Source organism: Giraffa tippelskirchi, chromosome 1, assembly GCF_054371585.1.
Source record: "Giraffa tippelskirchi isolate mGirTip1 chromosome 1, T2T-mGirTip1v1.2.pri, whole genome shotgun sequence".
Lineage (NCBI taxonomy): Eukaryota > Metazoa > Chordata > Mammalia > Artiodactyla > Giraffidae > Giraffa > Giraffa tippelskirchi.
In genome coordinates, this window is record NC_137275.1 from 144,909,364 (window position 1) to 144,932,175 (window position 22,812).

A 22,812-nucleotide genomic window follows, 5' to 3' on the forward strand; every position below is an offset into this window, starting at 1 on the left:
AGAAGTGAAATATAATTTGCCTGGAGAGAAGGGACACCATGGAGTAGACACGTATTGTTTTGTCCCAGAATCCTCTTCTTTTCTGGGACCTGCCCACCTTTTCTTCTCCTGCCCACCTCCCACCTTCCCCTGCCCCCACCTCCATTCAGATGGCTACCATGGGAACAGCCGTGGTAACACACTGTGACCCAACTCCATGGCTAGAGTTCATTGGCTTGGCTCAGGCTGACTAATCAGAATGCACCCATGGGAATCTGGAAGCAGAACTGAGCTCTTCCAGTTCCATCTAGCTGTCTAATGGAATGGAGATTTGAACTGAGGCACTATTGGTAACTTGTTCCAATGGATGGAGACATAGACAGAACTGGTACTCAGCATAAGAGAACAATGAAGCAGTTCCAAAGAGAGCTGTATAGACAAGAGACAGTCCTGGTGGAAAAGAAGTCCCTGGTTTGAGCTCTGCTCAGAGATCTAGCCACATAGAAATGTTCCGAAGATAAACTGGAACCCTCGTAGTAGAGTCACATTTTTGCTTCAGCTAGTTTGGATAGGATTTCTGTGACTTAAAACCAAGTGTTCTAACAGAACTCTATACAAAGAAAGAGGGGAATATGGAGGATATATATAAACACCTGGACACATTTGGAGGGTGAGAGAAAATTGAAGCAATTCATTGCTGTTTAATCACTAAGTCGTGTCCAACTCTCTGTGACCCCATAGACTGTAGCCCGCCAGGCTCCTCTGTCCATGGGATTTCCCAGGCAAGAATACTGGAGTGGATTGCCATTTCCTTCTCCAGGGATCTTCCCAACTCAGGGATTGAACCGGTGGTCTCCTGCATTGCAAGTGGATTCTTTACCAACTGAGGGTTTTTTAATTTCAATTTCCAATTTTACATGACTAGTATATATGGGCTGTGTGCTCAGTCCTGTCCAGTCTTTGCAACCCCATGGATGGTAGCCTCCCAGGCTCCTCCTCTGTTCATGGGATTTCCCAGACAAGAATACTGGAGCGATTTGCCATTTCCTTCTCCAGGTGATCGTCCTCACCCGGGGATCAAACCAGTGTCTCCTATAGCTCCTGCATTCGCAGGTGGATTCTTTACCACTGAGCCACCTGGGAAGCCCCAAAGCAATTCATACCTCTGCAAGAAATGGGAAGAAACATTGTCTACTGAAAAAGAGAGGTCCAGGTAAGAGGTCAGGGGCTTTAAAGTGAAGAAGATTGGGGCCTAGAAGATCATCATTTTTTTTTTAACTAAATTCTCTAACCATTATAATAGTTGGAGGCAAGAATGTAAAATTTAGTATCTACTGTAGGTAGAGACAGTCACTACCAGGAAGGTTACAAACTAGACACCAAGAAGAGCCACAGGTTTTTCTTCTTTCTCATTAGCTGTGCAGCCTGGGGAACAAAAGGGAAGATAGAGGACACTTGACCCTCCTCTGAAGTATGAAAATATAAAGAAATTTAATCCTAGAAATATTTGACAATTCCCAAAGTGAGTGGACCCACCACAAGGGCTGGGATTTCTCTCCATATGAAGACATTACTAATGTATTTTAGGGTGTGCATTTTGAAGAAACCTTTGACAGGATTTATAGTGATAATTTCAGAGAATAATTCGGGTATCTCCTTGCAGATACCAACTAACTGCAAACAACTCATGAATTCTCATCATGGCAATCTTTTGGGCCAATCAGTGAGGAACAGGAAGTGGATGCGATGGGACCCAGGCTGTGTCTGAGCCACAGCTCTCCCTGCCCTCTCTCTCTGGTGCTTTTAGGGTCTGTGTGGTTTCCTACTGGATGACGACCTCGACTAGATTAAATCCCACTCCCAACTTCCACCCATGGAAGAAACTGCTGGAACCGCAGTGCCAATTTTTGATGAAATTGCCATGTGAATTTGTTGAGTCCAGAAGGTATGTTCTCAGTAATGCCTCCTCAAGGCTGTCCACCAACTGAGCTAATCCACAACATCTCAGCACCAAGTTCAGCCTTCCATCTCCTCTTCGTAGCAAGATCAGCCTAGGCTGGAACCCTCAGAACCACAGCTTGGGGGGAGGGGAAAGCAAACATTTCTGGAAATGAGAGTGACAGGAGCAGAGTTAGAGGGATGAAGATGATGACAGGGGATAATGTGGTGGTGGGGAGGGTGAGGACAGCCAACACTCACTGAGGGTCTACCATACTCACTCCCAGAACTGTTTAACTTTTTTCAAGTGTAAGTTCATTTATCCCAGACACAAACTCTATAAAGAAGGTATTACCACCATTTTACAGATGGCGAAATTAAGGAATGGAGAGAATGAAATGAATAAGTCGTCCAAGGCCACATAGCCATTAAAGAATGAAAATAGGTGGAACAAAAAGATTGCCCTGATATAGTGACTTAATCTGATAAAAAAAGATTTATTCTAGTATTTTTCTTGTCATCCCCTTTCCTTCCTGCCCACCACCAAATATTTCATCAACATATACCAGAGCTTGTTTTCCACAAACCTGCGAAAACATCCCTTAGCCCCTGACCCAAGGGGTGAGAAATCCATTGTAATTCTTGCTTCTGCATATACTTAGAGAAATACTGGCAAGAAGTTTTCCTAACTTCATTTCTTTGATTTAGCTTCCTTTTCCAAACACAGCATGGCATGTTTTAAAATTAGTTTCTTCCTACAAGTAGAAATTGCCCTTGAAATTTAGTTTTTTTCTGCCTAAATGATCTTTCTTTCCTGTTTTCTTGACTTGAGCCAAATATGAGACAGCTTACTGAAATGCTCAGGTTCCATTTCCTTCCTTACTACTTCTCTTCCTTTCTGTGTTTACACCTCCTTTTAGAAAATGTCTCTTTCCCTAAACACACTTGAAAAACTCATTTGCTCAGTGAGTTAGGGGAAATTTTATTGGGTTGGCCAAAAAGTTCCCTTGGGTTTTTCTCTTAAGATGTTATGGGAAAACCCAAGCAAACTCTTTGACCAACACAATATCTTTACTGAGTGTTTTGAGGAGTACTTTAACTCAGTGCTATTGAATACAAAATGTGTTCCATTTAGTCAGGCTCTTCATAGTCGAGAGACTTGACCTTTGGGCCCTGTTAGGAGTTGGATTGTGTCCCCCACAAATTCTCATGTATAAGTCCTAATCCCCAGTATTTCAGAATATAACTGTATTTTGAAGATGGGGTCTTTAAACAGATAATTCAGTTAAAATGACATTATTGGGCAGGGCTCTAATTCAATATGACTGGTACCCTTAGAGGAAGAGGAGATTGAGACCCAGACACACACAGAGGAAAGGCCATGTGGATATGAGAGAGAACATAGTCAGCTACAAGCCAAGGAGAGGCCTCAAAAGAAACCAGTCCTTGGCCTCAGACTTCTAGCTCCATCCAGAATTGTGAGAAAATTTTTTTCTGTTCTTTAGTCACCTCGTTTGTGGTATTTTGTTATGGCATCCCCAGCATGTTCATACGGGCCCCCACTCCAAACCCACCTTTTTCACTTGAGTCAAACACTCAGCCTTCAAACCTATGTACCTAACAGTACCTGGATATCTCTGCTTGTTTATCCCACTGACGATTAACACTCAGTGTGTCCCCATTTCTATCACCTCTCAGCCCCTGACAACCACCACTCTAATCCTATTTCTATGAGTTCCGCTCTTTTTAGATTCCACAAATCAGTGAGGCCATACAGTATTTTGTCTTCTATCTGATTTATTTCCCTCACATAATGCCCTCAAGAGCTGTCCCTGTTGTTGCCAATAGCAGTTTTTAGAAAATGGATGAATACTATTCCATTACAGATAGATAGATACCAAATTTTCTTTTTCTTTTTTCTTTTTGTAGGATATTAGTTCCCCTAGCAGGGATTGAACCCAGGGACCCTGCAGTGAGAGTGCCAAGTCCTAAGACCTGGACCCATCAGGGAATTCCCCATATTTTCTTTATTCATTCATCTGTCAGTGGACACTTAGGTTGTTTTCATGTCTTGCCTATTGTGAATAATGCTGCAATGAACATAGTGGTGCAGATATCTCTGAGAGGTCCTGTCAGTTCCCTGGGATGATGGGTTACTTTCAGAATTGCAGTCTTGCTGAATGAGATCCAGTTATGTGATGTTGCTGGGTCTGTGGGGGTGGGTGGACTCCCTAGCTGGCAGAGATGTTACCAGAGGTTTAGGCAGGTGTAGATTCTGTCCGATCTGGTATGTCTGGTATGGGACTACTTCTAGTACTTTGTTCAATATTCTTGTGTTGGGAGAAGGATCTGCTTCAGTTGCCACAGCTGGGTCCTCAGGCAGCAGCCTATTAGCAGGTACATGGAGGTAGTTCCCACCAGGTCCCTGGGAGGACCTGGTAATAGGATGAATCCCTAGACAGGCAGGACTGATTCTGGACTGTGGCTGAGAAGGGGTGAAACCGAGGCCCATGGTTATTTCAGGTTTCACAGACAAGAGTAAGGTCTGCAGACGTGGGTCTGGAGGCGTGGATTGGAGGGTCTCCCACCAGGTCCCTGGGTGGGCTGGACTGCTTCACAGCCATGATCAGAGGGGCTGGAACCAAGTATAGGGCCATTTTAGGGTTTAGAGCATCTGCTGCTGGGTCCTTCCATCAGCAGAGCCATTTGCTAACTGTGACTAGGATGGACTGAATCCCAGTTAAAGGTTATTTTAAAATCTACAATTTGGCTGATTCATGTCAATGTATGGCAAAAACTACTACAATATTGTAAAGTAATTAGCCCCCAACTAAAATAAATAATAAATAAATAAATAAATAAAAATAAAATAAAGTCTACAATTTGACTGAGTTAGGAGGGATATATGCAAGGATTCCCAGATCCCAGGCAAGACTGGCTAGACCCTGTTCATAAGCCACTTCAGAATCTACAGCAAGACTGAGGTCTGAGTGCATGTTTGTTGTCAAATGCGTGGGTAGGCATGACACCTTCTGGGTCCCTTAGTGAACAGTGCTGGTGACAGAACCAAAGCCAAATGGTGCTGTAGCCAAGTCCTCAGATACGGAGCTGTTTCAAGGCTGTGACCAGTGAAGTCAGCACCGTGGATTCAGGACTGCCTTCACAAAATAGCTCTCCCTGGCCTGGGACTGGACTAAGGTTTCACGATCTACTTGGGTCCCAAAGCTGCCACAAAGGCACTTTTCTCCCTGATGGATGCTGAATTATTGTCTTTGATGAGAGGGGTAGGAGCAAGAAAGTATTCAGCCATCTTGCTGATGTTATTTTGAATATTCCTTTTATGAAGAATGATATATCTCATCATGCTTGGAATTTGCATTTCCTTGATTAGTGATGCTGAGTATCTTTTCGTTTGCCTGTTGACCACTTATATGACTTCTCTGGAAAAATGTCTATTCATGTCCTCTGGCCATTTTTCATCCTTTTATTATTTTTGAGTAAACAATTTCTTTATATATTTTGGATATTAACCTATTATGGGATATATTGTTTGCAAATATCTTCTCCCATTCATAAGCAGACTTTCCATTTTGTTGATACCTTCCTTCACTGCGCAAAAGTTTTTTTAGTTTGGTGCAATATTTATTTTTACTTTTGTTTCCCTCGCCTGAGTAGACACATCAAAAAAAATATTGCTAAGACCAATATCAAAGAGTGTACTGCCTTTGTTTTTTCTTTTCTAAGAGGTCTATGGTTCCAGATCTTGTACTTAAGTTTTTTTTTTAATGGTATATAAATTTAATAAGAAGGTATATAAATTTAATAAGAAGAGCAGATAAAAATTTATATATATAAGAAGGTGTATATATATGTATATATATATACATATATATATATGAAGGTATACAAATATAAAAAGAGCAGATAAAAATTTATATATATAAGAAGGTATATATATATATAAAAGAAGGTATATATATATATAAGAAGGTATATAAATTTAATAAGAGTAGATAAAAAAGAGGAGAATGAAAAAGTTGGCTTAAAGCTCAACGTTCAGAAAACTAAGATCATGGCATCTGGTCCCATCACTTCATGGAAAATAGACGGGCAAACAGTGGAAACAGTGTCAGACTTTATTTTTGGGGGCTCCAAAATCACTGCTGATGGTGATTGCAGCCATGAAATTAAAGGACGCTTACTCCTTGGAAGGAAGGTTATGACCAACCTAGATAGCATATTTAAAAGCAGAGACATTACTTTGCCAACAAAGGTCCGTCTGGTCAAGGCTATGGTTTTTCCAGTGGTCATGTATGGATGTGAGAGTTGGATAGTGAAGAAAGCTGAGTGCTGAAGAATTGATACTTTTGAACTGCGGTGTTGGAGAAGACTCTTGAGAGTCCCTTGGACTGCAAGAAAATCCAACCAGTCCATCCTAAAGGAGATCAGTCCTGGGTGTTCATTGGAAGGACTGATGTTGAAGCTGAAACTCCAATACTTTGGCCACCTGATGCGAAGAGTTGACTCATTGGAAAAGACCCTAATGCTGGGAAGAATTGGGGGCAGGAGAAGAAGGGGACGACAGAGGATGAGATGGTTGGATGGCATCAGTGACTCAGTGGACGTGGGTTCGGGTAAATTCCAGGAGTTGGTGATGGACAGGGAGGCCTGGCGTGCTGCGATTCATGGGGTTGCAAAGAGTCGGACATGACTGAGTGACTGAACTGAAGTTTTTTTTTTTAATGGTATATAAATTTAATAAGAAGAGTAGATAAAACCATATCCTTCTTAATTAATTGACCAGGAAATTAAAGGAAACAGCATAAAGTTATTTGCCTTACCTAGAATTTTACCAGATTGTGGACCTTATGAATTAGCTTGAAGCCTTTAACTTTGGGTACTTTACTTGCTTTGAAAGATGACAACTTGAAAGACTGAAGGGCTAAAATGTTTATATTTAGTCAGGGTTCAGTTACAAGAGACAAACTACTCTAGTCTGCTAAGAATGACTTCTATTGTATTGTTTTGTTTTGTTTTTCATTTTGTCTGTGCCAGATCTTAATTGCAGAATGTAGGATCTTTTTTTTTAATTTATTTATTTTAATTGGAGGCTAATTACAATATTGTGTTGTTTTAATTCATTTTGAGTTTGTTTTTGTCTATGGTGTGAGAAAGCAGTCCAGTTTCTTTTGCACGTAGCTGTCCTGTTTCCCCAACACTATTTTTCCCATTTCATATTCTTGCCTCTTTTGTCATAGATTGACCATGTAAGTGTGGGTTTCTGGGCTCTCTATTCTGTTCCATTGATCCATATGTCTGTTTCTATGCCAGTAGCATACTGTTTTGATTACTGTAACTTCTTAATATTTTAAAATCAGGGAGCATGATGCCTCTAGTTTTGTTCTTCTTTCTCATGACTGTTTTGACCATTTGGAGTCTTTTATGTTTTCATACAAATTTTAGAATTATGTTTTAGTTCTGTGAAAAATGACTTTTTAAAAGAAATTGGGTTGCAGTGCCAAATTGTGGGATCTAGTTTCCTGATCAGGGATTGAACGTAGGCCCCAGGCAGTGGGAGCATGGAGTTCTAACCAGTGGAATTCCCTGACTTTGGCATTTTGATAGGAACTGCATTAAATCTGTAGATTGCCTTGTGTAGTATGAATTGATTTATTGATCCTTTCTAATGTATTTTTTATTTCCATTATTGTATTCTTTGGCTCTGCTTGGTTCTTCTTTGTATATTTTTGCTCTGTTAAATTTCTCACTGTGTTCATCCAGTCTTCTCCCAAGTTCGTTAAGTATCTTTATGGTCATTACCTTGGACTCTCTATCAGGCAAATTGCTTATTACCACTTTGCTTAGTTCTTCTTCTGGAGTTTTGTCTTGTTCCTTTGTTTGGATATGTCGGTAGGTGGGGCTGGCCAACAGTCTGATTAGCTACTAGGCCCTATCTCATGCAGTGTCTGCTGGTTACATGGCCCAGGGAATCCTGGGGCTGGTACCTACCTGCTGATGGGTGGGGCCAGGCCCTCAAGCTAATAGGTTTGAGGGAAAAATGAAAGAGATTTGTGGATAATCAGTAAAATTTAAATATGGGCTGCAGAGTAGAATGTATTATGTAAATAATAAGTTTTAGATGGCATAACAATATTGAAGCTATGTAGTAAAATAGCCCTGTTCTTAGCATATGTCCTGAAGTATTCAGAAATGAAATACTTCTGAATTTCAAACGGCTTAGAAAAAACAGTATATGCGTGCATATATATATATATATATATAATATGTATCATATGTTATCCATAAGAACAAAATACCTAGGAATAAACTTAATCAAGCAGGTAAAAGACTTACATACTGAAAACCACAAAACAGTACTGAAAAAAATTAAAGATGACCTAAATACACAGAGAGACAGATTATGTTCATGAGGTGAAAGACAATATCATAAAAATGGCAATACTCCCTAAATCAATCTATGAGTTAAATGCAATCCCTATCAAAATTCCAAGAGCATACATTGCATATAGGAGTATAAAATTCATATGGGATCCCAAAGAACTAAAAAAAAAAAAACCTCAAAAAAGTCAAGGACTCCAGTTCCTGATTTTGAAACCTACTGTAAAGCTACACATCAAAACAGTGTGGTACTGGCATAAAGATAGATATATATATAAATCAATGGAACAGACTTGAGAGGCCAGAAATAAACTTGTACATCTATGGCCAACTGATTTTCAACAGAAGTACCAAGATCATTCAGTGAGGGAAAGGATATCCTCTTCAACAAATGGTGGTAGGACAACTGGATGTCCATGTGCAAAAGAATGGAGTTGTGCTCCCAACTGCAAACCACATTAACAAAATAACTCAAAATGGATCAACACCTAAATACGAGAACTCAAACCATAAAATTATTGGGGAAGAATACAGGGATTTTGGATTTGGCAATGGATTTGTCTCAGACATGAGAATGTAAGCACAATCAACAACGGACAAATTAGACAAATTAGATAACTGGACTATATCAAAATTTAAAACCATTGTACATCAATGTACTTTATCAAGAAAGTGGAAATATACCTATAAAATGGAAAAAATATTTGGACATTATATATCTAATAAGGGTATAGCATTCAGAATATATAAAGAAATTTTACAATTCAATAAGAAAACAAGCCAATTCAAATATACGAAAAGAGCCCTTGTGGGATTATGAAATGGTGCAACTTCTATGGAAAACAATAGAAGGTAAAAAATTAAAAACTGAATTACCATATGATCCAGCAATCTCACTTCTAGATATATATATATCCAAAAGAATTGAAAACAGGGTCTCCAAGAGAGATATGCATGTCTATGTTAATACCAGAATTCACAACAGCTAAGAAGTGGAAGCAACCCAAATGTTCACCAACAGACAAATGGATAAATGAAATGTGGTATATAAATACAATGAAATATTTTTCAGTCTTAAAAAAGAAGGAAATCCTGTCACATGCTACAACATGGATGAACCTTGAGGACATTATGTTTAGTGAAATAAACCAGCCACAAGAAGACATGTACTGTATGATTCCAATTGTATCAGTTACCTAAAGTAGTCAAATTCATAGATACGTAAGACTGGTGGTTACCAGGGATGAGGAGAGGGGAAAAGGGAGTTGTTTTATGAGTCCAGAGTTCCAGTTTTGCAAGAGGAAATAGTTCTGGAGATAGTTTTACAACAACGTGAATATATTTAACACTACTGAACTGCATACTTAAAAATTAATACAGTAAATTTCATGTCTTTCACCACAATAAAAAATGCATTAGAAAAGAAAAAATCCTGAGGAATAGTCCTGGATTTTACTATTTGCCTCATATTAACTCACTACTACTACCTGAATAAAAATAGAGCTTAAAAAAAAAAAAGGGAAAGGGTTTGAATAAACATTTCTCTACAGAAAATATACAAATGACCAAGATGCTCAACATAATTAGTTATTAGGGAAATGAAAATCAAGACCACACTGAGGTACCACTTTACATCCACTAGGATGACTATAATTTAAAGGAGAGATAAAGTAACAAAATAACAAACGCATATATTTCTGAGGAGAATGAAAAATGAAACTGAACAGTTTAGCAGTTCTCCTAGGAGGCACAGAATTACCATATGACCCAGAAATTCCTCCTATATACCCCAAAGGACTAAAAATAGGTACTCATATACCAGCATTATTTACAATAGTCAGAAGTTGGAGACAGGACTTCTGGTGGGAAACAGGACTTCTAGCGCCACCTGGGAGACGGAAATCCTGTTTGATCATCCGATATTAATGTAAAAAGTGTGCCCAAATGATGCATTTAAATTCAATGGGTGTAATTTTTGTTGTTAAGGTGAAATTGACATAGCATAAAATCATTCATTTTTACGTGAACAATTCAGTGGCATTTAGCACTCACAGTGTTGTGCAATCACCACCTCTTCCCTGGTGGTCCAGTGGTTACGAATCTGTCTGCCAACACAGGGGACATGGGTTTGATACCTGGTCCAGGAAAATTTCATATGCTGTGGGATAAACGAATTGTGACCTACACGTACAAAGTGATATTATTCAATCATTAAAAGGAATTAAAAAACAGATACACACTACAATGTGGATGAATGTAAAAAAATATTAGAAGGCAGACACAGATCACATACTGTATAATTTCATTTATATGAAATATATAGATTAAGTAAATCCATATAGACAGTGCACAGATTGTGGCTACCAGGGGCTGGTGGAAGAGGGGAATGGGGAGCAATTGCTTAATGGATACAAGGTTACCTTTTGGGGTGATGAAACTGTCTTGGCACTAGATAGAGGTGCTGACTATACAACACTGTGAGTGCTAAATGCCACTGAATTTTTCACATAAAAAAATGGTTTTATGCTATGTCAATTTTACCTTAATAATAAAAATTACATATACTGAATTTAAATGCATCATTTGGCCACACTTTTTACATTAATATCAGATGATCAAACAGGATTTGGGCCTCCCAGGTGGCGCTAGTGGTAAAGAACCTAACTGCCAATGCAGGAGACATGAGAGTCGCGGGTTCAATCCGTGGGTCAGGAAGATCTCCTGGAGGAGGACATGACAATCCACTCCAGTATTTCTGCCTGGAGAATCCCATGGACAGAGGAGCCGGTGGGCTACAGTCCACAAGGTCACAAAGAGTCGGACACAACTGAAGCGACTTATCACATAAACAGGGTTTAGTAGAATCTTTCAACTTTGAATGTGAAGCAGGCCTAAACTCAAAATTTTGTGATACTGAAGCAGAAGGTGGATGTGATAATCTTGGGAAGTAAAAATTTATTTTAAACGCAGGGGTTTTTTTCTTGAGGAAAGAATATGGAGTAAATACGTAATAGATAGTAAATGTTCCATTCTTCATGGTACTGTGGGTTTCAAAGTTAGATCATCTGGATTATCATTCTCCCAACAATGTTCTGGAGGACTATCAAATGTGCCATATTTTCCCCACATGTTTCTGTTCTATTAAGAGCTGAATTAGTGCTGATTCAAGATTTACTGTAATACACTCAACTCATTCTTCCTCTGCTGGCTGGCTCCATACTACCACACTCTGAAAGACTAATACATATCAAAACTAGGGTTATGATCACATAATATTTACTGAGCCTTACTCATTAACTGCCATGCATTTTACTGTTTCCTGGGTATACTATAATGAAATTATGAGACCTAGCCTAATTTACCATCTAGTATGGAGATAGACCATAAGCAAACTATTTATGTATCATGATTAAATAATACTATAAAGGAAAATAGTGCTACACTAGAGGAGAGGACTACAATTTCTGGTTGTGTGGTCAGGAAAGGCTTCTCTTAGGAAGGACATGTAAGCTGAAAGACTTGCATGGCATTAACAAATGGCAATAGCTGAGTTTTGGACTGTGGAAAACATACGAAAGTAGGTTAAGAAGTTTGGAAAGTATTTAATTGCAGTGGGAAATAAATTGTGCATCTCCATCAAGGGAGTGACAGAACTTTGCGTTTTAAAAACATCCCAGGGTAAAGGCAGAAAGCAGAGAGGCTCTTTAGGAGGCACCAGGACTTATCTAACTATGGTTAACTGGCTTGCAAGACAGGCTGGCTGAATGCATCATTCTGTGATAGAACTGCAGGTGGCGCTAGTGGTAAAGAACCCGCCTGCCAACGCAGGAGACAGAAGTAACGCGGGTTCCATCCCTGGGTCGGGAAGATCACCTGGGGGAGGGCATGGCAACCCACTGCAATATTCTTGCCTGGAGAATCACATGGACAGAGGAGCCTGGAGGGCTTCATTCCATGCGGTCGCAAGAGTCGGACACGACCCAAGGGACTTAGCACGCACGCACGTGACAGAACGGTGACTGCAAAGCGGTTAAAGGACAAGTGGATGATCAAGTATTTAAGAAAAGACAAAGCACAATTTTTCAAGACCGGAACCAGGGCAGGGCACGCTCCTAAACTGGAAATCTTCGGATGGAGCTTGAGATACAAGAGAGCGCAGGACAGTCGAACTCCGATCCCGCCTCCTTCCTTGGTATCATCAGAAGCAGTGTCCGGGACCGAGCAGAACTGCGCCCTAACCCAGAATCATACGAGAAAGTACAAGCAGTAGAAAGACTAATCTTTCGTACTAAACCTGTGCTGCCTCGCAACGCACCGCCCACCGACTCCTACCTCCCAACCGCTGATTAGCCCCACCCCGGAAGTACTGCCTACTAGCACTCACTTCCACTATACCAGGCGTCTGCACATCTCGCGAGAACTGGAAGAGCCTATGTGACCTGGGCTAAGCGGAAGTTGGGTCTCTTTTTCGTGGCGCCGCGGAGGCTGTCGGCTGCTTCAGAATGAAGGTAGGAATTGGTGGCGGTTGTTCGGGTAGGCTTGTGGAACATGGATCAAGCCCCACGACGTGGCATTGCGCTCCAAAATCCTGGCCCTGGATAGAGAAGGGTCTGAGGCAGGAGAAGGATCGCTCTTCTGGGGCCTGAGCTCAATGGGAAAGCGGATGGCGAGCGATTGCAGCTGGAGCTACGCCGGTCGGGGAGCGCCATGGTGGCGTCTTGACCTCCAGGCAGGATAGAGGCGGCCGGGCTGACTGCACGTAGGTCAGGCTCCTTGATCTGAGAGAGTGAACGGCTGTGGACCGTAATTCTCCGTGGCGGCATTCCGCAAGCCTTGCAAGATGGGTCCTATTTTTAGTGAGGTGTTTGTGGCGGCTTGCACGTGTCATTTAGTGAATATAATCAAATTTTCTGTTGTGTGCGGGTGACAGGAAAGGCTTTTTGCTATGGAATAACCTTTTTAGTGGTTCTGCGATTTTCATGAAGTTCTTTTCCCTCTCGTTTATAATTTTTAGCTGAACATCTCTTTCCCGGCTACTGGCTGCCAGAAGCTCATTGAAGTGGACGATGAACGAAAACTTCGAACCTTCTACGAGAAGCGTATGGCCACAGAAGTTGCTGCTGACGCTCTGGGTGAAGAATGGAAGGTAAAAGTTGACTGCCGCGTTGAATTGTTAGCTCTATTTAAGAGAGGGCGTAACCGCTGTTGGTAATTGGTAAATGTAATGGGGTTCACACTCGGGTTGTGTTCCCAACCTTAGGTTAGTTCCAAATGTCACTTTATAAGGTGGCGCTATCACTTGGCAGGGTTATGTTTATGTAGATCAAATGAAAACTATATCGTTCTTGACCTGCAAGCTAAAGGTCTCCAAAGGGAATCTTGTTCAAAAGTGCCAAGAAGGGTTGTTTCTGATTTGTGATTCCTTGATAATTTGGTTTCATAACATACTCTTTTTACCCCAAGAGTTGTTAACTCTGGTAAAGTATAGGCTAGAAATATGACTTGATTGAAAGGATTTTGCTAATCTAACTTGGGAAACTGGAAGTATAGACAAAATTTAGTGACCAGAGGAAACTATTGAAAGTGTCACATTGGTCTTAATGAACGGTACTAAGTAGAATTAAGGGTGTACTTCTTGGAGGCCACAATCCTTCTAATGTTTCTAATGTGTCATCGCGTTCTCTTGCAGGGTTATGTGGTTCGAATCAGTGGCGGGAACGATAAACAGGGTTTCCCCATGAAGCAGGGTGTCTTGACCCATGGCCGAGTTCGCCTGCTACTGAGTAAGGGACATTCCTGTTACAGACCAAGGAGGACTGGAGAGAGAAAACGCAAATCTGTACGGGGTTGCATTGTGGATGCCAATCTGAGTGTTCTCAATTTGGTCATCGTGAAAAAAGGTGAGCCTTTTATCCTGGAGTTTATTTTTGTCAACACTGACTTAAAGTTGATTGTCTTTGAAAGTGGACTTGGCTTTGGCAATGCCTGAACAGTTTAGGGTTCTTGTCTGTAAGGAAGTTGTTGAATTAAAAACATCTGTTCACTTTTTTCTTTAGGGGAGAAGGATATTCCTGGACTCACTGATACTACAGTGCCTCGTCGCCTTGGTCCCAAAAGAGCTAGCAGAATCCGCAAACTTTTCAATCTCTCTAAAGAAGATGATGTCCGCCAGTATGTTGTGCGAAAGCCCCTAAACAAAGACGGTATGAGGGATTATGCAATATAGGGCTTTCTTAATTTCATTGGTTGTACCATTCTGTATGCATGTTGGAAGCCAATCTCTGCCTACTATTTACCTAGAATATGCGTTTTTAGGAAATTAGTGTGGAAAAGGGTCAAGATATGCAATTGGAACTAATCATCGTTATAACCAGTGCCCTATAGTGTTAGAGTTTTTCTTGGAAATTTGCTTTTGAGTCATTGTATGAGTTCATTCAAAGATAACTTCTTAGATATTTTAAGTTAATTGCTTTGGGGTTAGGAGAAAAGTCTGGGATTGTGATTGAATAGGCTCTCATGCCCACACACTTGCTTTCTTAACATATCAGTGGTTCTGATTTTTTGTTGACCAAAGTTGAGAAAGTTAAGTTGATGCTTTCATTAACGTAAGTTGCTTGAACTTCTGAATGGGGATAGCGATAGTTTTGTGAATTAGAAAACCATTCAAAATACCAGGGAACATTTTATATATATATAACTATTATGTTGAAGTATAGTTGACTTGCTGTAAAAATGTTTTATTTTGTTGTACAGCGAAGTGATTCAGTTATATGTAAAATCTTTTCCGACATGATTTATCTCCGGTTATTGAATGTAGTTCCCTGTACTATGGTATAAGTAGGAATTTATTCCATGTGTAATAATTTGCATATGAGAATCCCTCACTCCAAATCCATCCCTCCACAACCCCTTGGCAACCACAAGTCTGTTCTATGTGTCGGTGAGTCTGTTTTGTAAAGTTTGTGTTGTATTTTAGAATCCACATGTACGTGATATGGTGTTTGTCTTAACTGTGGCTTTACTCAGTGTGATCATCTCTAGGTTCATCCATGTTGCTGCAAATGACACTGTCATTTTTTGTAGCTTAGTATTCCATTGTATATACGTATGACATCCATTCATCTGTTGGTGGACATTGAGGTTGTTTTCCTCTTGGCTGTTGTGAATAGTGCTGCTATGGACATAGGGGTGCATAGATCTTTCTGAGTTACAGCTGTGTCTGATATGTGCCTTGGAGTGAGATTGTTGGATCATATGGGAACTCAAGTTTTTAGTTTTTTCAAGAAAACTTGGTGTTTTATATTTTAAGCAGGTATCTTGTTCATTAGTCGACATAACATATCTTCATAAATAATATGTTAGTTTCAGGTTGAGTTTTCCTGACAAATCGGAAAAAATTGGGGTATTGGTTTCCAGGACTATGGGCTTAAATAAGCTAATTAATACCTGCCATGTGGTGCCAGGTATTGGTCACTCATTCCAAATATTTGGAAACCTCTGTGCCAGGTTCTATTAAGTGCTGAAGATATGGTATAAATACACAATTCTTATCCTCATGAAGATCATACACTTTAAAAAGTAATTGTAGTCACACCCCTGGAAATAACATTAGTAAGTGCTAGTTCAGAGTATTTATAAGCTAGTTCTTGTTTCTTTATAACTCCTTTATCGTTTAGCAGAACCTGGACAATTGAGCATTTAGTCTTAGACTATATTTATATGGAGTGTTTATTGCTCTCACAGGGGTCCACAAACTAAAACCATTACATCTGAAAAGACTCCTGCTCTGAGGCAGATTTATAATCCACACAGGCTCAATGAAGATACTCTTAGGAATTTGCTGGTAGTCCAGTGGTTAGGACTCTGCTTTTACTGTGGTGGCCCAGGTTCAAATCCTGGTTGGGGAATGAAGCTCATACAAGCAGCACAGCATTGTGAAAAAAAATTAATGAATGTTGATGGTTTTACTCCTCATAAGCAGATAAGCAGGTCCTGTCTTGGAAAATAGAAATTTGAGAATCAATTGGGACTTCAAAGCATGGTGGGTGGGATAGTGATGCAGTTAATGCTTTACTTAGTTTTCATGACAAATTAAATACTGTTTTAAAATAATGCTCACGTCTTATGGTATAGATACATAATATCCTACCAAGACAATGTAATTATGGAAGGGATATCAAAGTGAGTAGTAAAAATTAAGATAGGACTTCCATCTGTTCAGCTGAGTAACATAAATTTATGTGTGACCTTGAACTTGCTATCCAAATATTGGTATGGTTTAGTGAACTGTTAGGATTAAGTGTGCTACTAAGTTTGAATCTCTGTTTTAAAAATGTAAGTGTGGGTCCTGTTGAGCAAGGGTATTGAAGTGATTGAGTCATCTGAATTTTTAGGTAAGAAACCTAGGACTAAAGCACCCAAGATTCAGCGTCTTGTGACTCCACGAGTTCTGCAACACAAACGCCGGCGTATTGCTCTGAAGAAACAGCGTACTAAGAAAAATAAAGAAGAGGCTGCAGAATATGCTAAACTTTTGGCCAAGAGAATGAAGGTAAATCTTAGGGGAAATAGGAGTTATGGGATTTGCATTTTTTAATCCAGATAAGCTTGAACTGCACTTTGTTTTTTGTTTTGTTTAGGAGGCCAAAGAAAAACGGCAGGAACAGATTGCCAAGAGACGGAGGCTGTCCTCTCTGAGAGCTTCTACTTCTAAGTCTGAGTCCAGTCAAAAATGAGATGTTCTAAGAGTAACAAATAAATAAGATCAGACATCAGATCTCCCTTCTGGACTTTTAATTGATGATCAGATAGATAAATGAAGGTCCACAAACTCCTATCATGGAAAAGGAGGTACTGTATAATCTAGCAGTGGATTAGGTCTGCAAGAGATACTTGAAAGTGACAGTCCTTCAAATTCAGAAACAGACTATATGTGATAATGGAAGAAATGGCCAGAACAGTTTCTTTTGGTGGGTGTCTCAGAATTCTTTCATTGATTGATTGACTTTTCAGCAAGGCATGGGACAAGATGGGGAAAATAATGACTTAGGACTGTTAATCTTTGACAGACTTTATTTTAAGGAATACAGTTTCTACACGATATATGAAAAGTGCCCTTGTGAAGATGGACATTGTCATACGTAAAAAGAATAACTTGTGAAAAACACAGTTGATGGATATCATTTTAGAATAGTTTTACAAAGCTTTTAAAAACAGTGCAGATTTAATACATTAACAGAAACCTTTTCAAGTGAATTTACATTTTTATTATATTTCACACTCTGCAAGGGACTTGACTGTACCTGTTTTTAGACACTCTTGCATCTATGAAGGATGTGCACAGAAAGTACGCCTTGTGCTGTGTGGTTTACGGGATGTAGGATCTTAGCTCCCTGATTAGGGATTGAACCTGGACTCGTGGCAGTCAGAGCACACTCCTAACCCCAGGACCACTGGGCCACCAGGGAATTCCCAAAGGTGTATTTTTTTTTTTCCTGTATGTACCATGTCTGCTTTCTATAGTTAACTGCAGTTAGAACCTTTATTCAAACCATTAACAGACGAGAGGGTCTTGAAAAAAAGGTACGTTCGGCTTTAAAGGTGCTCCTTTTCTGGGGTATGTATTAAGTAACACAGGTGAGTAAAATTTTCAAGTGGCTTTGGCATGTAGAGACTGAAGAAGTGCTTCAGTTAAGAGTGCAGAAGGATCACCAAAGGATGATTTCAAGGACCTGGCTAAAAAGTGGAGGAGGATTGGGTAGTTTGGGGCACTTTGCACTATGAGAAGCAAGATTCATAGAGGGGATCCCCACAGGTCTTTTTTAAATTGGAGTGCAGGTGATTTACAGTGTTGTTACTTTCTGCTGTGTAGGACCAATAGCTCTTAAGAGTTACAAAACTCTTAAAAGACTTCAATTGGCAATTGACAGAGAAGTTAACTTTGAGCATTTTTTAAAAAGGTAGCAAAGGACCAGACATACTACAGTTGAGTCCTAAAGGGTAACAGGCCAAAAGGCAGGCAGGTTTGGTATAAATCCAGAATTCTAACCCAGTAGCTGGTTGATGCTAATGCATAAAACATGAGAAGCACCCTGATTTCAAGGAGTACAGTCCCTAATATGGATAAATAAGGTGAGCCTTGACCATTCTAGCTCATGAAATCGGCTAGATTTAAAACTTTTAACACTGCAAAATGCAGGTTGCTATAATCAGTGTATAAAATGCAGCTGATGCAGTTAATCTAAAACCAGAGTAAGGAAATGCTAACCTGGCATATTTTGAAAGATGGCTTTCAGAAGTTAGATAGATTTAAGTCAGTGATTTGATGTTTTCTCTTTTGCTATAAATTTCTACTGCCCAGTGGCAGGTGCTAGAAAAGGACTTTAAGCAACTTTAATACAAATCATTCTTAATTCTAAATAGGCTAAGCTTTATGATGGTTGTTTTTTAGATTAATATTAAAAGTTACTGTAAAATTCATATATTCCTAAATGTGTAAGATTTAGGAATACATCAGTATTTTTTAGTGGGAAGTGCTTTGTTAAGTAATTTAATTCAAATTATTGAAAACCACAGAAAAGTGGGAAAACAGACAATACTGGAATTCTGAAGACCACAGGAGCCTTAAAAATGTAAGAGACAAGAACAGCAAACTTGTGAAGTTTTCACTTTATTCAACCTCAATTTTTTTTATATGCAAGGTAATTCCAAACTTTCTGTTGGGGCAGTAAGTTTTAAAAGTATTAAGACTAGTATCAAGTCTTCAGTTGCAAAAATATATACTCTTGAGACAGTGCAAAGGATCCATTTTTAAGGCAATGAGAATTCTAAAGTTCTTTCACTCAGCACTTTAACCATAAATTGAAACAAGGATTCTGCATAGGTCTTACTAACCTTGAAATCTTGGAAGATTGGTAAAGTAACAGTGTGTGGTGTTAACGGTACCATCTGGAAATCGTTATCAACTGTGATTTAGTCATCTGCATAATTACTATAAAAGGAAGCACACGCAATTATTGGTTTTTCAAACCATGCATGCAGAGGTAAGGAAGACAAATTTACTATCCTTAAGGGATGGTTTAATGAAAGGCATGAATGTCAGTGAGGCATGTGAGGTCATGATTTTCTTAAACCTACCAGCAACAAACTTAATAAGCTTTAATGTTTTAAGACTTAATTGATTTATCCTAAAAAACCATATTTACAAATGCACAAATAAGCATACAAATCTAAATATTATACAAGAATAGAATTCTGTGCAGTGCAAGTTATTCCACAGGTATTTAAAAGTGAACAACAGCAACAATTTATGTGCCTGAACAATTTCAGACCCCAAGACAAAACCACAAGGATTTTAATTTTGTAAATTATGAAGCTGATCTAATTTCACTTAAACTATTTGGCTCATTTATTCCATTTTAAAGCTGTTGCAAATTAACATGGTGCTGGGAAGAGGAGGAAGGAACTGGATATTTGCAATATAATCCATTAAGGGAGCTAATATATAGCATGAAGGGTAAAAATAATATATTAATTTTGAGTCAAAGGCATGGCAGTTTTCATCAGACTTTCAGGTGATTGTGAACCTAAATGACTACATATGAGTTTAGTAGTAGTCATTTTAATAGTTGGAAACCCCTTTCAAAAAACTATTGCAACATGCAATTTAAGAATTTTAATAAATATAATGTGGCTGAATAGACACCTACACAGCCACACACATATACACAATACACATATAGTTGCTCTTATAATTGAGATTTCATTTGTTTGGGGTTTAGGCAAGTTTACGTTAATTTGCCGTTCCCCAAACTCAATAGCTTCAAACATAAAATGCCAAGAGTGAATATGGTTTTCCATTATCATAAACTACCAGAAATACTGAGAAATGCGACACCAATTTTCAGCAGATATAAACAGCTCAGAAATTGTAAATCTTCAGTGAACCTTGGGGCATTTTAATGGCATTTTTTACACTGAGATGATTCAGTATGATTTCATCATAAATACTGTCCCAAGAGTAACTTCATTTCAGTTTTTGCCAATTTGTAATGTGAAACACCTTGAATGTCTCCAGATTAAATCTATTCCCCCAGCACTGTATCAAAAATCGAGTGAATCTGTTATTTAAATAAGAGGCGCTCCAAAACACTTCCTGCACCATTCCACACTGATACTTGGTGGAGCATCAATTTTCTGCAACTTTTCAAGAATCTCTGGAGACAGACTGTTGTATGCAAGTCCATACTCATTGTCAAAAGCCTCTGAAAGATATTTTCAAAAATGTAGTTGGAATCTGTTAATAAGACGAAAGCTATGCATTTAAAAATGGTAGTCAAATCATTTTCTATACATAAATTGCACATTTAAAGATAGAAATCTTTTAAGAGGCAAATGGAGTATTTACCCATACCAGTTAGAATTTTTAAAATTACTTATGAGAATAAGACTAAACCACCTTTAGTAATCCCCATTTGACCAACTTACCGATATCAATATTCTCTCTTCCAAGAGATACTAATGATAAGAAGAGGATTTCTCTGTATAAACTCCTATAAAACAAATACTTTAAAGTTAATGGGCAAAGAGCATAAAAATATGCTAAGAAAGATTTTTTAAATGGTGAAAAAAAACACCTGAAACTAACAGCACTGTAAGTCAACTATACTTTAAAAAAAAATTAGGTTCTGTGTATTCATTCATGTCAGTGTCTGTTTTGACTGCACTACAGTTGCAAGGTGTCACCTTTGGGAGAAGCTGGGTAGAGGGTCCACAGATACTTTCTTTGCAATTTCCTGCAAACTTCTATTTCAAATTAAAAAGTTTAAAGTTAATGGGCATAAAGCTTCATGTTCAAAACAAAAATGGCTTATTTTAACTTAAAATTATTGATATTTAGTAATGCAATAGATAACTTTCAATTCTAATTTCTAATTCATACTTACAAAAGCAATTTTTTGCTACATGACAAAGAAGTTAATTTCTAAGTAAGTTAGGGGTCTAAACCCATAGACACAAACAGTGTGGTCTCTTTAGTAATTTAACCCAACAGTAAAGGATAAATCACCTTTATCTGATTTGTGAACATAAAAGCGAGACAAATGAAACCTTAAAAATCAAATTCATGGCTCAGTTGTTAAAAAAGAGGGGGGAATTTAGGAACTGACTTCTGAGTATTTATTTACACAGAAAAAAAAAATTTTAATGCTGATTCTGATGATGCTCCATGCAGCTTTCTTTAAAAGCTTCAGAAGCTGTATCATTTCTCCTATTCCTTCCCTGCCCTTAAATCAGATGCTTGTAACTGGCTGCTCTTGAGCCTGTGAAGGAGATAATCTCTGCATCAACTGCTAAAATTATAAAAGGATCTATCGATTTTCATCATGAATTCTTGTCCTATTACTTCTGAGACTGTCTTCAAAGATGCCATGACGACAAACTTGAAGAGCACCTGGAGACACTGTTTGATAGAAGATACTATGTCCCCTTTTCTGAAGCTTATATCACAAAATTCACTTAGGCTGAGACTAGGGTGAATACTGATCCAAATATGTTAGCAGATAATAATAAGAGGATCAGGATAGCTCCTTATCCTTTGTGATTCACTGCTTCTATCATTTTAAGTTGTTTCTACTCCTAAACCCATATATATTTTTTTTACATCCCACAAGATAAACTGAGTGACATGGCCTGAACAAGCAGTAGATATGTTTAACATCGATGTTAAACATATTTATAGGTTTCCAGTGAATAGAAGTAATGTTTCCCAAAGACTGAGTATATTTTACACATGAATGCATCACCTAAAATTTAATCTATTCCTCAGACATTTTTATTGTGAAGTATAAATGTATACATTTGGATAGGACTTTAAAAAAGAATCAGATGTTCCACAATGAGTATGTGTTTCTTTTGCAACTGGAGATAGTTTTGAAAGTAATTTTTTAAAAATCATGAAATTATTTCCAGTGACATCAAGTAAAAAATACTGAATTATTACCTTTGTCTTTTCACATCTCCCTTCATTTGTTGTGAAAGTAGGTTGATGGGTTTAAGAACATCATTATGCTGAATACTCTGCCTGATGGTTTCTACTAAAGTGCTTGTTGCTTGTTGTTCCTCTGACAGGAGAGACAATTTCTTTTCAGAATCTAACGATATGAACACAGTAATAAAGAATACACTTATTCAATCTATTAAACAACTTATTTCTTTTCACCTTCACAATTATGCATGCAGCAATGTAACCAGCTAAGGAATATTTTTCTTGCTTCTTTCAGATAGGATAGGCCTGTCCCTTTTTCCTTTTCCTGAACTTAAGGGCTTTGTGCTTGAGGCTGGGATGTGATAGCTTGTACTCCAGCAGCCATCCTGTGACCACGAATCTTTACAGATGGAAAAGCAGACAAAGCATAAGGAGTCTAGGCCCTTGATGACAGAGGAGTTGCCTACCAGTCCTGGAGTGTCTACATAAATTCTTCATGTGAGAAAATAATC

General features: G+C 38.7%; 3 protein-coding genes across 21 annotated transcripts in view; 1 reads left to right on the plus strand and 2 right to left on the minus strand.

Annotated features, from left to right (window-relative positions):
* The window catches only part of ACER2 (alkaline ceramidase 2), a 71,533-nt gene extending 71,291 nt beyond the window's left edge, over positions 1-242 (minus strand). The window contains exon 1 of one of the 2 annotated variants that reach the window (XM_081498925.1): positions 140-242. The gene's annotated coding sequence lies outside the window, so the exon portion shown is untranslated. Of the gene's footprint in view, positions 1-20 lie in introns of both variants that reach the window. The other variant, XM_081498869.1, reaches the window with a different exon arrangement.
* Positions 236-22,511, plus strand: RPS6 (ribosomal protein S6). Of its 7 annotated transcripts, none has more exons than XM_081499014.1 (8): positions 236-649; positions 1,036-1,192; positions 1,643-1,924; positions 13,331-13,462; positions 14,006-14,216; positions 14,373-14,519; positions 16,710-16,867; positions 16,956-22,511. In XM_081499014.1, exons 4-8 carry the CDS (start codon positions 13,418-13,420, stop codon positions 17,049-17,051), a joined length of 657 nt encoding a protein of 218 aa, XP_081355140.1. In that variant the 5' UTR covers positions 236-649; positions 1,036-1,192; positions 1,643-1,924; positions 13,331-13,417; the 3' UTR covers positions 17,052-22,511. The 7 variants fall into 7 exon arrangements, with proteins under 7 accessions (XP_081355140.1, XP_081355122.1, XP_081355149.1 ...); XM_081498996.1 differs by having other exon boundaries at positions 1,787-1,924; XM_081499023.1 differs by having other exon boundaries at positions 236-329.
* Positions 16,027-22,812, minus strand: part of DENND4C (DENN domain containing 4C) — a 110,550-nt gene continuing 103,764 nt past the window's right edge. For 4 of the 12 annotated variants that reach the window (XM_081498781.1, XM_081498734.1, XM_081498766.1 and 1 more), the window contains 3 exons: positions 22,316-22,466; positions 20,803-20,867; positions 17,371-20,579 (listed from right to left, as the gene is read on the minus strand). In XM_081498781.1, the coding sequence (XP_081354907.1) occupies positions 20,443-20,579; positions 20,803-20,867; positions 22,316-22,466 (353 nt within the window). In that variant the 3' untranslated portion in view covers positions 17,371-20,442. Of the gene's footprint in view, positions 16,313-17,370; positions 20,580-20,802; positions 20,868-22,315; positions 22,467-22,812 lie in introns of those variants that run through there. The other 8 variants (XM_081498775.1, XM_081498723.1, XM_081498741.1 and 5 more) reach the window with 5 other exon arrangements.

Excerpts from the sequence above, each read along its gene's own strand:
- RPS6 (XM_081498981.1), top strand. Across the intron at positions 14,217-14,372 it reads TTTGGTCATCGTGAAAAAAG|GGGAGAAGGATATTCCTGGA; the intron begins GTGAGCCTTTTA and ends TTTTTTCTTTAG. Across the intron at positions 16,868-16,955 it reads TTTTGGCCAAGAGAATGAAG|GAGGCCAAAGAAAAACGGCA; the intron begins GTAAATCTTAGG and ends TGTTTTGTTTAG.